Here is a 16921-nt window from a genome sequence, read left to right on the forward strand (position 1 = left end):
CTGTGGATCCTGATGGGATGCACCAAGTGTTGAGGGAAGGAGTTGCCCAATGTCACTGCAAGGCCACTCTCCATTATTTTTGCAACACAGCAATTAGAGGCAGCTTCTGACAACCCTGAGAAAGCAAATGTCATGCCTCTCCTCAAGAAGGAGAAGCCATAAAACTACACACCAGTGAGACTCACTATATTCCTTGGGATAGCAACTAATCCTGGAAAACCATTTCTAAGCTTATGGAGGACAAAAAGCTTTCTCAGGAATAAAAGCTCAGGGAAAGGAGAAGGAAATAGGAACACTTGTGGTGATGGAGTCTGTCTTCCCAAGCAAGTGTTAAGTGCCCTGAGGCCTGCTTGCCAGGAGCAGCTGGACATCTGCCTGCTGAAGGAAAGAAGTGAATGAATTCCCTACTTTGCTTTGCTTGCACGCACAGCTTTTGCTTCCCCTTCTACACTCACTAACTTGATTGACTTGTCTTTTTGTCCTCCTTCTATTTTCTCCCCATTCCTCAAGAGACAGGGGGGAGCAAGAGGCTGGGTGGGTGCCTGGCTGCTGCCCAGGGTCAACGCCCCACAAAGGGAAATGCAGTTTGAAAATAAGTAACCCCAGAACTTTTGTCTTTGCCTTACAGGCTTTCCCTCCCACCCTACTCATCTCTTCTGTTGCAAGGTTTGGTGGGGCAGGAAAGGTAGACAAAACTGCATCTCAAAATAGTCTAATATTTTAATGGTTTTAGAAGTTAGAAAAAAAAAATAAAAATCAAAGCACCCGCAAACCAAGAGAGAAAACACATTTTGGACAGAGCAAGAGGTAATTACAAAAAAATAACTGGATAATAGCCAGGAAAATCAAGCAAAAAGGATATATAACAAGCATTCCAAAAGTCAAGAACATTCAAGAACTGCGAGTTAAAAGAACAGATGCTTTGAAAACATTAACAAAGCCTATGACAAACAATAAAGATTTTACTGAAGTTAGAGTTTTAAAAGGCAGTATAATTTAGCTTTAGGTCAATTCTCCAAATAAATTTTTCACCATTACAAGTAATGAGCCCCTTGAAAACCTCTTTCAAAGAAAGGCCAGCAGAAGAATGTTTATTTTATTTTAGAGACAGCATCTAGATGCACATACCTACAAACATTTGTGGAAAACCTGCAACATTATCAGCACTGAGTTGGTCTGTATGTAACAGGAAAACAGTAAAATATCCAAATATCTGCAGAACAGATGTCTTTACTCTCAGAAAACAAAAGGACAAGAAAAATGTACAAACTGCCCCACACAGGAAAGAAGTTGGAACTGTTATTACTAGCTGCTATATTGTGCACTGCTGGAAGATGGACTGGTTTCTTCTCCACTCAAGAATGTGTGACATTGTTCAGGATTTGAATGATAAAGATATTATGCAAGGTGACACTGACAAAAAGGATGCAAAACAGGGACAGAGACTGAGAAATACACATTGTATTCTTTGCTTATGTAACACATCAGTGAATTCTTAAGAGAAGAACATTCAAGGGCACACACACTTGAAGACCAAGAAATGTATACAGAATTGTGTTCACTGTCAACAAAAACTGCTGTACATCCTTTACATTCTAACAGAATAGGTAGGTATTACCTTTTTAGGAGATATTTAGATAACAGAGAACAAAATAGTGAAGTTGAATATGTACCACCTAACTCACCTGAGAATGTAAAACAGACAGAAGTCGGTAGTATTCTTTAAGTTCCTGATGTAAGGCTGCACAAAAACTCTGTAAGAGAAAGAGAAGGGAAAAATAGGGGAAAAAATAAAAGGAAAAGTCATCAGGAGAAATCTTTCTGATTTAATTCTATCACCACTATTCCAACATAGTCAGAAATTACCTGAAGGGAATCTTCCTACAAGTTTCAGCATGAAAGCAAATTCTTAGAGTAATGGCCAAAGTATAAGTGCTTCCCTAAGAGCTGCATATACCTTTTCCAGGAATTTCTACACATTATCAAGTGACCTTGTTTCTTGCTACCTTAACTCTATCAACATATTTAATTATGACAAGTGTAACTCTTCAAGTAGATATATCATCTCAGTAATGGAAACAATAATTAGCACAGGGATGTACAAATTATAACATGACCCAGTTGAAGATTTTTTTTTTTTATAATCATGTAAGATACAGCATGCAGTGAAGTAACTGAGTTTAAATTTCAGGAAGGCCTCTAACAACAGAACACAAAAATTAGGCAATTACCATTATATTTACAGTATAGACTATATTACATGAACAAGAAATCACAATGCTCAAAAAATACTCCAAATAAGTGCTGCCAGATCAAGAACTATAAAATTTTGACCTTTTATCAATTCACAGTTATTTGTGATTCTTCACTTGACATGGAAGAAATGAACAACACAAAGTCTATCTTCAGAAATCTGTAAAATGTGCAGAAGTTAATTCAGGCTGGAACTAAAGCAAAAACTCTTCTTTGTAAAACAATTCTAAGCACAGCTACTTTAGGTTGTTTAAAAACCAAGATAAATTTTAAAAACAATTCCTGAAATAATACTTGTTTAGTGATAAATACTTTCCATAGTTTAGGGTTTGGGGGAGGTCTTGTTTTACTTTTGTAATGGTCTTAACCTAACATACAAACTAAAAAAATGCCTGCAACACATTTTTCAAAACAGAACTAAAAATATGGCTCATTCATTTGGGAATAACTGAAAAAGACTTGAAAACCCCCCAAGAAGTGCCCAAAGTTTTTTATTTGTTTGGTTTCTTGAAAGAATACTCTCATGCACACACACAAATTCTTCAGAACTTTGTAACCAATTCTCAGCTAATGAATTCAATATCTATTCTGATGGATTTTTTTAAATGGGAGATTTCCCAGAATTTTCCCTTCAAGACCTTTTAAAATTACAGTCAAAAGAATTTGGAAAAAGAAAAACCCATAGAAAGAACCCAAGAACTTAAAGTATTTATTCACTAGAGTATGTAAAAGGCAGAAATAATTTCTAGAAGCACAAAGAGAAAATAAATCTTCTTTCCTCTTAAGCAGCTAAGAAGCCTAGAAAAAAAAAGTCATTAATCTTGCCATTGTATCTTTTTTAAGGAAAGGAGGTTCCTTTCTTCAACTCAACATTGTAAATTGCAAAGAAATTTGACATTCTTTTTTATTCCAGAGGATACTGAAGGGCAAAAAGAAATCCCCTTATGTGTAACTCCACTTTTCATTTCTTCTCACTTGCTTCTCCAGGAAATTTTTGAACCTATTAAAGTGGCACTTGCCAAGATAGAGGGCAGAGCAGACCCTCTAAGAAAACAATCAAAGACACTGTTCTGGTCAAAAAGGAGAACAGTAATCACTGACTTTAATGATTTAGTAGCCAAAAGGATTTAGACTATAACTGGTTACCAATTTTTCAGAGAAGCTTTACAAATTAAAATTTACATCCAGTACCAATTCCTGCATCACAAACCACAAACTTTTGCTTCCCAAACTGTTACAGAAAAACTGGACATTACCCTAGAATTCTGATTTAGTCTGCTGCAAAAGAGAATTGAGGAAAGAAACAGAATGTTTGTTCAAGAGAAAAAAAATTCAAATGCCCATTAACTCAACTGGATCTAAATGGGCGAAATGTCAAAGTACAAGCTAAATTATAGTTAAATGCCAATTATTCTCTTTATTTTCTGAGGACAAAGTAAAATTTAGATATTAATCAGCAATGGTAGGAAAATATTAAGTGTAATATATTGTTACATCTCTACTTCTAATGTTAATGCCTGACATTTTGTGTGGTAAAATCAGTCACCAGAATCATACTAGAAGAGGTGACCGACATCTTATTGTATACCTGGTTTAAACAGGGGTTTACACAATCATCCTTTCAGAACATTAAGTGAAAAATGTTTATATCAATATACACTGTTGTGCTAAATTCCTTAATGCACAGGGCACAGCACCTGAAATTCTCAGCTATGAAAGCTATGATGAGCATGAAGGCATACTCTCTGTGCCCAGATACTGACAGCAAGAGCAGAATATAAGTTTTTATTTGTACACTGATGTCCTAGAAATATACACAAGTGCTTGCCTCAAGCAAAATTAGCAGCATTAGAGCTATGCAGATTCAGGTAATTTAACTGCACAGCCTTCTGCACAGGATCTGAAACCTGCATACAGAAGCCAAGGTACGGCACATTTAAATTCACTGAAGAATTAAACTTCTCCCCTTTCTGTAAACTTGAAGATTAAAGCCAGAGACAGTAAAAATAATCACAAGCAGGAAGCTGCTAGATAAAGAATAAAACTTCACCCAGATATAAGGGGGAGAGTCCAAAGAAAATGCATACACAGTAGCACTGCCATATAAAACATGGAAATCAGCATAGGATCAGTAGAAAAATAATTATTTATATGTAACTAGAAGGGTTACTTAGAATAAGAGACAGAATGGAACAGAATAAAACATTAGAAAAGTAGGAAGCACTACAGTGTCTCTACTGACCTCTTAAGAAAAATTAGATTGAAGGGAGAAGCACTTCAATTTCTTGGCAGATTAGGTAGGATGTTATGGCTAGAGGCAAGGATAACATTTCTGTCGACTCAGAAGGGATAATATCCAGTTTTACAGAGGGAGCAAGTGAGAGGAAACGGGAATGTCTTAGCAGTAAATGTGGTTTTGGGTATTACAGCAGCAGTCAAGTTACTGTAGACTATAAATCATGATGATGAAACCTATGAAAACAAAAATTAATATTCTTTTGATGCTGTATTCAACAGAAAGGGCAGAAGATAATGGACTACTTGCATTTTATGTAAGCTAGTGCAGTACTAACACATGAACATCAACAATAGCTGACAAGAATGTCTCCTGCACAGGTCACTAACAACTGAATTGGTGATTAATTACCTCAGGGATGACATCATCCCATTTAAGAAATGTTTTTGTTTATGAACATGCATGAATAATTTTAAAATATTGGTTTTTTTTTTTAAATGGAGATTAAAAAAGGAATTTATGAACATTTCCAGCTACAAATTACAGGGGCAAATCCCTAAGACCAGAAAGGGCAAATGCCTTTTCCTTGCCTTCTGACTGTGACCCCATATCAAATGCAGCATCCACAAAAGGAATAAATCAAACAATAAATGATTCAAGCTCCACAGGTAATGCATCATTCTAGCACTGCATTTACTCAGTAGTTTCTTAGCCAAACAAGAACAAATATTGTAGTTGGACTGTTTTATCTAGCTGACCCACCTGTCCCACCAGTCCAAATGCACGATCCAAACTCCTCTGGTCTGTGTATTTCCTTATTTTGTTATGGAGCCACCCCAACTCTGCAAGTCTGCTTGTAGTATCTCGGAGAGATTTCGACAAGCTCACCTATAAAGTTAACAGAAACAAGTTTGCAATTAAGTCAAATCTGCCACACCAATACTGGTTTCTTCACAAAGGTCCCCTTTGTCATAAAAAAAGCCATTTTCAGAAACAATTCATTTTACCTTCTACAGATACTGCAGAAAAGCAGACAACCATGTAATTAGCATTATATTTATACACACATGCAGGCAAAAGGCAGCAGCAACAAACTACTGGCAACTCTGAGCCCTTCTCTTTTGGAAATCTTAATGTAACAGTATTCATACACTCTTTTTACATTAGGCAATTATGGCAACAACAAAACGGACTACAGAAAAAAGGAAGAAATCTACGTTTTCATGTTGCAATATCAGACTCTTTATCTTATCCTGATAACCAGCAAGACTGGAAATACGAGTGTTGTAGCAGAGGTGTTAATGACTGAAACTAATGAAAAAGCTTGGACAAAATAATTAGTAATTGCTACACGTGAAAGAAATCTTCACTAGAAAATAAATGACCCGATGCCTTACTAGGCATCAGGAACACAAACTTGTAGAACCCAACTTCTAAGATTAAGTCCAGATTTTATAAGTTATTTAATCATATGTCCTTCTGAACTCTTCTAGTCTGTTTCTGGTTGTCTTCTAGTATCTCACTCACCTTAGTCCCAACATCTTATTTAGCTACCACTACTACTTTCATCTGAATTAGCACATTTCTTCCTCTAATTTACCAACAGATAAGACACTTCCCACTTGAGATTTTCTTCTTCCACATTTCCCCGTATTACTCAAGAACACTACCACCAAGCATTCAAAATTTCATTCAATAAAAAATCCCAAACAATCTGACTGATAATACAAACCATGAGACAGTGACTGACTTCTGCCCACAGCAACTGGGCCTATCCCACCTCTACAAACAATTTTAAACTTTGACAGCCAGCTGGAACAGTCAAAACCAAAGCAAGGAATTGTTCCAAGAAGTTAAACTGCCAAAGAACTAGTCATCAATCCCCTTCATTAAACCTTTTAGTTAACAGTACAGGCATTCTCCAAGATAACAATTAGTGTCAGAGCGCGTTATCCACACCAGTGTGGGCTTGAAACAGGCTGCAGCATTTGGTTGTAAGACCGCAGTTCAGTCCCTAGCCCTCTGTTTACCCACAGAGGTACAGCTTTAACTTCTTTAACAACTTCTGTAGGGTAAATTCCAGCCCAAACAAATATAATTGGACACAGAAATCCTGCCCACAGCTAAAACCAAAGAGATGACATACGAACTATTTAAAATTCTGCAAGTACAGAGTGCTTGGCAAACATTGAGCACAACACACATCCGCTGGAATTAAATGAGGAACAAGCAAAATTGGCTTGGTGTTATTACATTTGTATGCCTTAGATCAAATCAGAAGCTGCTATCTTATACAGTGTTGAATGTCACCACCAGACCTAATATTAACACTAAGATTAGGAAACATTTCAGCAGGAATAGCACCTTAGAAAGTGTGCTTCTTTCTGGAAAAAAAACCCCAACAATCCAGACTGTGTACAATGAGATTGTCATCTGAGGGAGAGCTACATGCTCTGACTACTATTTTGCCTAGTGTGCAGCAATACAGCTAGAGGAGGTATGATATTGGTCCTCCTTGCTTGTCAGAAGTTCCAGCTGCAGCTCCGGTGGGTCAGATAATCTCACCTTCACTGGGTCCAGTAGATCAGACCAAGTACAAGTAAGGAAGAATGGAAGACGACTGACTTCACAAAAATAACTGAAGACAGGGCTCTCAGGCAAAGATTATTCAGCTGGCTTGTGGTCAGTAATTAAATTCCCTGAATTACAAGTTCCAAGTAAAACAGCTTCTGACCTCAAACCAGCCAATTGGATATGAAAGCTACACAGAAAACCAACAAAACCCATAGTCAGTGATTACAAAATTGGCAAAGTTTTCTCCACATTCCTCTAGAAAAATATATTATGCTACCCTTCTTTTGCTATATATAATCTCATATATAGAATATCATTTACTCAGTGAAGGTGCTAAGGAATTACAAACTTTGCATCATCTACAGGTGGATGTTTATGAAGAATCTGTTAATAGTAAGATTTAACAGGATTTAAGTTTTTCCATTTATCCCTCCATTAAGCAGCTGTAAATGTCATTGTAAAGTAAGGGTGAACAACTACAACATTTCACTTTTTGCTACTATCATGAAGGAAAAAAGGAAATTAGGTCAGGTATCAACATTAAGACCTGTCTACCATGCTCCTGGCACATGAAATGGCCCAGAATTAATTTCCCCACCATTTAAGGACTATGTAATATTGTCATAGTAGAAAGTTTTTAATATAAGTAAAAATTGCAAGTGTTGTCTTTCCATCTGAACAAGAATATGAAAACCAATTAGCAGAAACTGAACTCTGAAGCTGCACTGTCTAAATACTAAATGTGAAGATGCTAAAGCAATTAGCACAATTTTCTGTTCTTTGGTCAGCTGACCCAATCACACTCTCAGGGTTTTTCTGAATTGCAGGCAGGCATAAGATCTCACCACCTTAAAGCAAAGTCTCTCAGGCATCTCTCCTATTCGTTCGTCCCTTATTCAATGTCTTCATTCAAATTCACATCAGACCTTTCTTCAGTTCTACCACCAGTCCTTTCTTTTCTAGGTCACCTGCATCTGATCACTTATAACTGTAATCAGGCCCATAACAACAAGTGGCTAGCACCTATTCCACATCTCAGGCTGTTAAATTTAATCTAATAAGAATGCAGTAAAATGCCTGCATCTGCTTTATGTTAATTCTTATACACTGGAGAGGAAAAATGTTGACAGAAGTCCTCAAAGCCGTAATTTACGAGTCCTTCTATTGGATTAAGAGTTGGGAGACTATTCGCATCTTGTGAAATGCTACATTTTCTGCCTGGCACCTAATCTACCCAATCAATTTTCAACTACTAATGTTGAAACTACTCTGTTGTATTAACAAAAGAACCCCCAAAAACAAAACAAACAAAACCAGCACAAAACAAAACAAAACAGCTGGTAGAGGGAATATGGACTTGCAATAATATTTTAACTTTTTTACATGTTTCTCACAGCTATTTTTCCCCTATATACTTTTCTGTTCACATATGAAATACAAGTCATCATACAGTACCTTTCCCTCCACTTTATAGCAATTTTCAGAATTGCACATTTTGATGTTTTTGCCATCTATTCCCTGGAAGACATATAAAACATCTCTTACAAGATTTGCTTCCGTTATTTCAACAGAACCTAGAAAAGAAAAAAAAAAAAAACAAAAATAAAACAAGTATTTAGATTTGTTGAGACAATAAGTTTTGATTATAACTTTGAAGAACTATTTAGATGCATAGTCAAAAAACACAAAACTATAAAAAACTATGCTGGGCTTGTAACTGGTAAAGAAACATTTCAGGTCCTCTTAGTCTGACAGGAAAGCCCAAGATTGGCCTTACCTGCCTCTAATGCTACCTGTGGTTCTCCCAGAGCAGTCAGTCTGTACAGCACAGGGCATGTCCTATTTTAACTGACACACTGGCCAGTTTTTAAACTTGGTTATCTCTTGATACAGCACCAGTGCAAGTTCTGAGGCAAGCACCACAGTAACTTTATCTTTCTTTGAACAAACAGTTCAAGTTGTAATAGACTTCTAGAATAATCTCTTCTACATTCACCTAGAAAAAGAACAGTTAATCCAGAAGGAAGAACTGCTTGTTTCATAATGGCTTTCAATTACATATGCCACTGCTCAGTGAGAAGACTGATCAAATCAGACTGCATAACAGCCATGGAGCTAGAAAATATTTAAGTGTGAAGTTTGCTTCTGGTTCTTATCTCTAGTCAGAGGGTAGATTGTGTTAGAGATGCAAGATATTTATGAATTTAAAGGCAACATAAAATCAAAAAAGGCATTGTGTAGATCACTGAAGCTATCCCCGCCTTTTCTGGGCAAACTGTCACCACTTGCTTTTGTAAATTTATTTACGATTTCAAGAATTAAACAATTTTAACAACAACTATCCAGAAACTGAGATGCTACAACATGCTTCTCCCGATTTAGACAGTACTCTTACTCTTGTCAGTTTGCCTCCCCAACAATCCACTTTCCCAGAAAAAAAACAAGAAAAATTAAATTCTACTCTTATTTCAGTGTAAGTAGTCTTCAATTTAAGATACCATTTAAAAATGGTATCTTAAATTGAATGAGTCTCCCCACATAACAATAAGATGTGCATGACTGTAGGTTGTCCTTCATAGGAACTTGTAGAGAAATGGTGAAATATTCAAGTGCACATTTCTTTAATTGATAAATAATACGACAGGTATTAACATCATCCATACAATGTGCCTTTTTATACTCTGTGTGTGGATGTAAGAGTAAGAAAAATTCAAAATGAAAAAATAAAAACAAGCAACTTGAGGAGAAAAAATTAATTACAAGAATTTAATATTCATAGAAATGTATCATCTTGACAATAGACTTCTATATTCTGAATGCAGTCCTACTTCTATTCCTACACCAGCAAGTGAATACATTTAAGACAACTGTCAGTCCTTATACCCATCCCACACAGGAACCAAAGTCACAGCTGCTGGCTGACTCAACAGAAGAAGTATTGCTTTTTATAGCAATCAGTATAATATATTAAGAGGCAGTGCTAGATTTTATGTTTTTCTATTTTCTTTCCTATGCTTTTTCCTACTCCTTTTTCTACTTTTTCTTTTTTGTATTTTTGTATATATTAAATCTACTACATATATAAAACACATATTTACATTATACAGATATACACACACACAAAACTTCTTGCATATAACAGTCTTGTTAATTAGGTTCTAAATGTCAAATATTGCCCTCAGATACACCAGTACAACTCTGATCTATAAGCCACTGCTTTGTAAACTGCTACTCAAAGATGCAGAGGCTGGCAGACAGGCTACATTATAGTTCCTTAATATCCACACTTACTTGTAGAGAAGTTAAAAACAAACAAAAACAAAACATCACAAACAAAAGTCTGCATCTCTTATCTTCCTTTGTCACAGAATAATGGTGCTATGGGATAACAACATCTGCCATCAGCTCACTTATTCAGAACTTACTTTTACAGTAAAAGTTGCCACAGAGATCACCTGTTAAACAATTCCTCCTTAGCTGCACTTGTGTAAATTGAGAATAGATCCTCTAGACACCAGCTTCAGGTTTACACACACTTAATCATGGATGTAAATGAGCAATATTAGGAATTTAGGAAGAAATTCTTTACTGTGAGGGCTGATAAGGCACTGGAACATGTTGCCCAGAGAAGGTGTGGATGCCCCATCCCTGGAAGTGTTCAAGGATACTCTCTGGAAGGCTCTTGAGCAACCTGGTCTAGTGGAAGGTGTCCCTGCCCACAGCAGGAGAGCTGGAGCAAGATGATCTTTAAGGTACCTTCCAACTCAAACCATTCTGTGATTTCCCAAGTCTATATTTATATTTTTTTATTTTATTGACAATATTTTATGTCATTTGTTCTAAATACAACCACTGTAAACAGTATGCTAATCTAAAGAAGAAAGGTTTAAGAGCTCTATATTCCAGTTCACATTTCCAAGTTCTGAAAGACACAGATCCACAAACAGATGAGAATTTCAACAAGTTCTGTTTACTGATCTCTCTTTCTGACTCTAAAAACAGTAGTATCTTCTGATCATCAAAAGAATGATCATTGCTCACATATCACAATCACTTAACTATGACAAACACTGGAATGAGCTCAGTATTTTAAGAGGACCAGAACACAAAATGATGATCTTCTGATCATCAAAAGAATGATCATTGCTCACATATCACAATCACTTAACTATGACAAACACTGGAATGAGCTCAGTATTTTAAGAGGACCAGAACACAATCCAACTAACCAGTGCAAAAAGAAATGAACAACCAGCCAAAGAGACTGTGGTCAAATACACTAGTCTTGCATATTTGCTTCTATCCTTCTGTTAAGTACATTCTAGAAAAACACTCTTCAAAAAACCAGCATGCTGTGATTCCAAAATAATTAAAAAGATAATGGAGGATATAGATAACAACTGTAAAAAAACCTTCTCTTTAACAAATACATCTTTGCTCACCACTTGTGTCCCCTTCTCGCCTTGACCTTGGCACACCACGAGAGACAGCATTTGGAAAGCCTTTTGAGGTAGTGCTTTGTAAGGAAGGCTGGCTTGCAGTTAAAGTCCATGCAAGACGTGAACCCAGCTGCTGACGGAGGCAATCTCCAACACCTGCAGCTTGATAGGATTGTCTACAAGGATAAAAGGGAAAAACACCTTTAAAAACTTTCATTCTATACCCATTACATAGAATGGAATGACATCAATTTTGAAAGATGCCCCAAGTTTTTTGCAGATGTTTTGTTGGAGAGGGGTAGTGGTGATTTAATAACAGAACCTTAAAAAAGGGTAGAGAATACAAAAGCAATTTATTTTTTCCTGTAAGCCTACACTTTCAAAAAAGGCCCCCAATTGTAAAAAAGGGAAGTGTAAGTTTGACATACATGATTTTATATCAAAGATTAACTGTGATGAAATGTGTAATTATACTGAAATAGGTTAAAAGTGAAGGTACTATAAACATAATAAACATAGTCATAGAAGAGGAACCTAAATATTTAAGTTTTATTATTAACTGAAGATGTAGTTACACGTCAAAGAACTAAAAGAAAATAGAGAAAGAGAAGAAAGCTCATTTTCCAGCTACTCTACTCTTTCGGATAGTTTGTACCAAGTGCCTGAAGATGTAATCAAGGAGGGACTATCCAGGCAAGTTCCAATTTCACTGCCTTTCAAACTTGTCAATTTTTCTCACAAAGAAAGTCTTAACTGTGAAAAAATGTCACATTGTCCAAGCTCCAGTTGTCCAGGACCTCCCTGGTTAGCCAGGGCTGATTAAATGATGGACAGATCTTGGAGAGCCATCTAGTCCCACACACTTGTGAGCATCTAAGTGGGTCAACAGGTCAGTAACTTCTCCCTCCTAGATTACAGTAGATCCATCCTGCTCCCTGTCCATATCTGCCAGCCCAGGAGGCCACCTATCCTGAGAACAACTGGCCTCAGTGCTGAAGACTGAGCTCTGCTTTGTTTAGCATTAGTAAGGCCTCAGAGTACAGCACTGAATTTTGGCTGTTCAAAAGAACATAACTCTAGAAAAAAAGAAAAACGGGTACAAAGAGAAGTTCAGGAGGAATGAAACCTATAGAAAGATTTTATTTGGGTTCTTCAGCTCACAGACTACAGGACTAAAGAGCACAGTGAAATTGCAATAAAATGGAACAGTATGAGCAGGTCAGAACAAGAATATGCCAGAAAGAGGGTAGGTTCTGCTGATATTTTTAAGCAAGCAGATATAAGAAATAACCTCACTGACATATCTTTCTATATTGTATCAGTATTACACAATGATTGAGGCTAGAAGTGACCTCCTACAAGCCTTCTGATCAAAGCAGATCAACTACAGAAGGCTAGCTGGTACATTGCTCAAGTCATATTTTTAATATTTTCAAGCACAGAGACTACACAACCTCTCTGGGCAACCCATGTCAGTGTTTCACAATATGCCCCTACTCAAACATACATCCCCATCTTAATGCAAAAATGTGGGCTTTTTCCCTTTTTGATTATCTGTGATTCACAACTCATATATTATGCCAGTTACCACTTGTTCTTTCCCTGACCCAATACAGTCTAGCTCAGTCTTCTTATGCCCCTTGTCATACCATTACATAGGTAAGATGTAATCAAGAATTTTCTTCTCCAGGCTGAACAACTCCAGGTCTGACTCAGCTTCCCCTCACATGACAGATGCCTCAACCCCTTAAATAGTTTTGGGGTTCTTTCCCCAGACTCCTTCTTCCAGCCTGTCTATATCTTTTCTTTGTACTATAACTGGACCCAGCATTTCAGATGTCCTCATCAGTACTGAGCAGTGAGAAGTTTTATTTCCCTCACCCTTCTGGTGATGTCCCTCACAATACAACCCAGGAGGCTCTTAGTCTTCTTCACCACACATTGCACTCTCATGTTCAACTTGGGGCCTACCAGGAATCCCAGGACATTTTCTGCAAAGCTGCTTTGCAATCAGTCAGCACACAGTATGTACTGATGCATGGACTTATTCCTTCCCAGGTACAGGACTCTGAACTTCAGCAGGTTCCTGTGAGCCTGTTTCTGCAGCCCACTGAATCCCTCTGAGAAGCAGGTTAACAACCTCCTTTAACAACCACTCCTCCCAGCTTTGTATCATCTGCAAAGATGCCAAAGACCCACTCTGTGCCATCAGGTGGGATGAAGGATGCAGCTTCTGGTTATACCATTAGGGACTGGGGTTCCAACTGGACTTTTGTGCCACTGATGATAATCCTTTTGAGTCTAGCAGGTTCAGTTCACCTCACTGTCACCTTACCTAGTCCATATTTTATTAAGTCTGTCAATAAGGCTGTCACAGGTAGACAGCATTAAAAGTCTTAGCAAGGTTGAAATAAGCAACCATAAGCAACCAAAGGCATGCTTTCCCCTTGTTCATCAAGTCAGTCATCTCATCATAGAAAGCTGTAAGACTGGTCAAGCATGCCTTTCTGAATTCTGTGCTGACTACTCCTAGTCCCCCCCTTCTTGTCCATCACATGTCTGGACATGCTTTCAGAACAAAGACTTTCCCAAGGGTCTCAGTGTCCTGCACTGACTTTACCAGCACAAAGGCAAAGCAAGCACCAAGTATCTCCACCTTTTCCATATCTGCCACCTAAGTCCATGCCCCTTGAATAGGGGCCTGTGCTTTCTCTAGCCTTCCTTAACTGCTTATGTAGTTGCAGAAACAGCTGCTGTTTCCCTTCATGCACCTTGACAGATGAACCTCTAGGTCAGTTTAGGATTTCATTGCAGCCACTCTGCCCCTGGATGCCCCTTTGCACCTGGCCCTGCTTCCATATTTTGTACACTTTTTTATATCTGAGTTTTGTCAGAAACAACTTGTTTCTCCATGTAGGGCTCCTGCTACTTTTAATTCCTCCTTGCCCATTTCTTTCTTAAGCTTGAGGGAGGTGATCCTTGAATACCAACCTTCATTCTAGTCCAGCATTGAACCCGATGATCATTGTAGCTCCCTTCAAACAGAAGTGTCCTATTCTGTTCTCTCCTTAATCCCTCTTTCCTCCAGGGCAGCCTCTCAGGGGATCTTTCCAAGAAGATCCCACAAGAGCCCCAAGTCTCCTACCTAAAGTCCAGGGATGAAATACTGCTTTTTACCATGCTTCCACTTCCAGAATGCTGAACTACATCATCTTATCACTCCTGCAGTACTTGTATTTGTAAAGCCTATTAACAACAATAAAATTCAGATCTGTCAGCACTAATTCCATAATATGAATTTAATAATTCCTGTCAAACACACTCTACTAAAAAAATATGTCTTCAACTCAAAAAAAAAGCTTTGATTCTTTCTGAAAATGCATCTTGTGATTTCATGTTTGTTTCACAACTATTGGGGGTGGGAAAGAAAATTAGGAGACAAGAAGACAGTGATTAAAAATGGACACATTTGGACAGCCATTTATGGCTTCATATGGTCATATGCCAGCACCTGATATTCTGAACTGCTCAGCTCAGAACTTAGTTTCTCTTCACCCAAAGTGGAATTTCCAATGGCATACAAAAACAGAGGATGAAGGAAAGAAAAAATGCAAGTCTTCTCCAAACCTATCTGTAAGGTGAAATTTACCCTGGAATGAGTGACTGTGGAGTTGGAGTTGGCCCATTTAGGGCATAGAGGCTGATGCTGCTGATCCCACTGCTCCCCATGCTGCAGGAACTCTGGGCAGACTGAGCACTGCGGTCTTGGTAATTCAGTGGAAGGGTCTGAGGCCTGGCATAGTAATAAGGGGTTGAGTGAGCATCCCGTGGCAATGCTTGAGCAAAAAGCGTGGGATAACTTGACACCTGAAAAAAAAAAGGATTTGAAAAGGGAGGAATAATAAAAAAAAAGATGTGGGAATTGCTTTAAGTTACATCTTCAGTTAATAGAAGTGTAATATCAACAACACAAGAAATATTTGAAGACCATGTTTGCGCAAAGAAAAATTTGCTGATGCAATTATCATGACAAAAAAGTGCCTTACAGTGAGCAACAGTATTTTAGCAACACAACTTCTTTTTGCCTGCAAATCATCATTAGCAATAGCTGCAAAAAGCACTTTGGTGCCAGCAGCGCTGCAACTGCATTTTGCTTTCCCTACTCCATTTAAAACTCATTATCACATGAGCAGACATCACACCACCAAGCAGAAAGTAAACATAAACACCACCCATCTAATGCACTGGATGCTCCTTTGCACAGCTTCAGTTGCACATGTTGGACAGCTCATATTTTTACATTTATGTAGTGTCAGAAAACTACACCAAATATTACAGATACTTAACAAGTGTTTTCTTCCTTTCAGCCTCACATACAGGTATCATGAAAACAACCTTGAAGTATTGCTCAAGTCTGGATAATGATTCTTGAAGACATCTAAAACAAGTGACATACATTTCCTCTTTCTCAGAAGCAACAAAAGTATCCTGACCTACCTTGTTAGACTGTTTACGTGGATCTTCACTAAGGCTAAGCAGGAGGTAGAGTATTGACCATTTGTTTTTCAAAATGCCCTTCAAAGAAAAATGAAGACAAACATAAAGTTCAACTCTTGATAAGAACAAAACTCTTCTTAATTATCCAACTATGCATGTAAATAAACTTTCCAGATAAATAAGACTAACTCAGAGCCATATTTTTAATAAATTGGCAATGTGCAGTGCAGCCTCTGTATTGCTAATTTTATGAATTTTTTCCACTGTGTTCAAATCATGAATTCTCACCTGCTCTGAGATCAGCAAGCAGGCTGAATTTGAAATTCATAGCTACTAAGAATGATGCTTATACAGAGTTGAACTGTTACCAGCATTCCCACACACTCTCACCACTTAAAACATCTCAGATGCAGCCATTAATTTAACCTAAATGTGAAAAAGGAAAACTCTTAGTGAAGTTCTAAGCAAGGAACTATCTTTTCTCCTTTCTCCCCTCCACTCTCCTTTACAGGGTGGCCTCAAAAGTGAGGGTTTTGATTTCTGTTACTTTAAATGCCATTTAAGATAGGTACCAATTTTTTAATAACTTAAGACAGAGATATTGTTAATATGAAACTTGAGGAATACACAATATAGTCTTTAGCAAACAGACACAGACAGACTTTTAGAATAAGACAAGACTGTCTGCAGTTTTAGATCTCAGCAGAAAGCTGTCCAACTTCAGCTAAAGCCCAAGCTACAGAGTACTTTAAAATGAAAGCAAGCACTAAAATGATTTATTTTAAATATGCATGTTCCTAGATATGCTACTCCATAGTCCTATGACACTAACACTTGCACCTGAATTTACCAGGCACATAGAACCTTATAATGGACATTAGGCTGAGTCAAAGAAAATTATACAAATTCCCTCACAATATTG

At 37.5% G+C, this 16921-nt stretch overlaps 1 protein-coding gene across 1 annotated transcript in view; it reads right to left on the minus strand.

Moving 5' to 3' along the window:
* TUBGCP3 (tubulin gamma complex associated protein 3) overlaps positions 1-16921 on the minus strand; it is a 48900-nt gene that overhangs the window by 17584 nt on the left and 14395 nt on the right. The window contains exons 4-9 of the mRNA XM_036383444.2: positions 16000-16077; positions 15152-15369; positions 11506-11678; positions 8519-8637; positions 5252-5377; positions 1686-1754 (exon numbers count right to left, since the gene is read on the minus strand). Of these exons, the coding sequence (XP_036239337.1) occupies positions 1686-1754; positions 5252-5377; positions 8519-8637; positions 11506-11678; positions 15152-15369; positions 16000-16077 (783 nt within the window). The remainder of the gene's footprint in view (positions 1-1685; positions 1755-5251; positions 5378-8518; positions 8638-11505; positions 11679-15151; positions 15370-15999; positions 16078-16921) is intronic.

This window comes from Molothrus ater, chromosome 2 (genome assembly GCF_012460135.2).
Source record: "Molothrus ater isolate BHLD 08-10-18 breed brown headed cowbird chromosome 2, BPBGC_Mater_1.1, whole genome shotgun sequence".
In the NCBI taxonomy this organism is placed as follows: Eukaryota; Metazoa; Chordata; class Aves; order Passeriformes; family Icteridae; genus Molothrus; species Molothrus ater.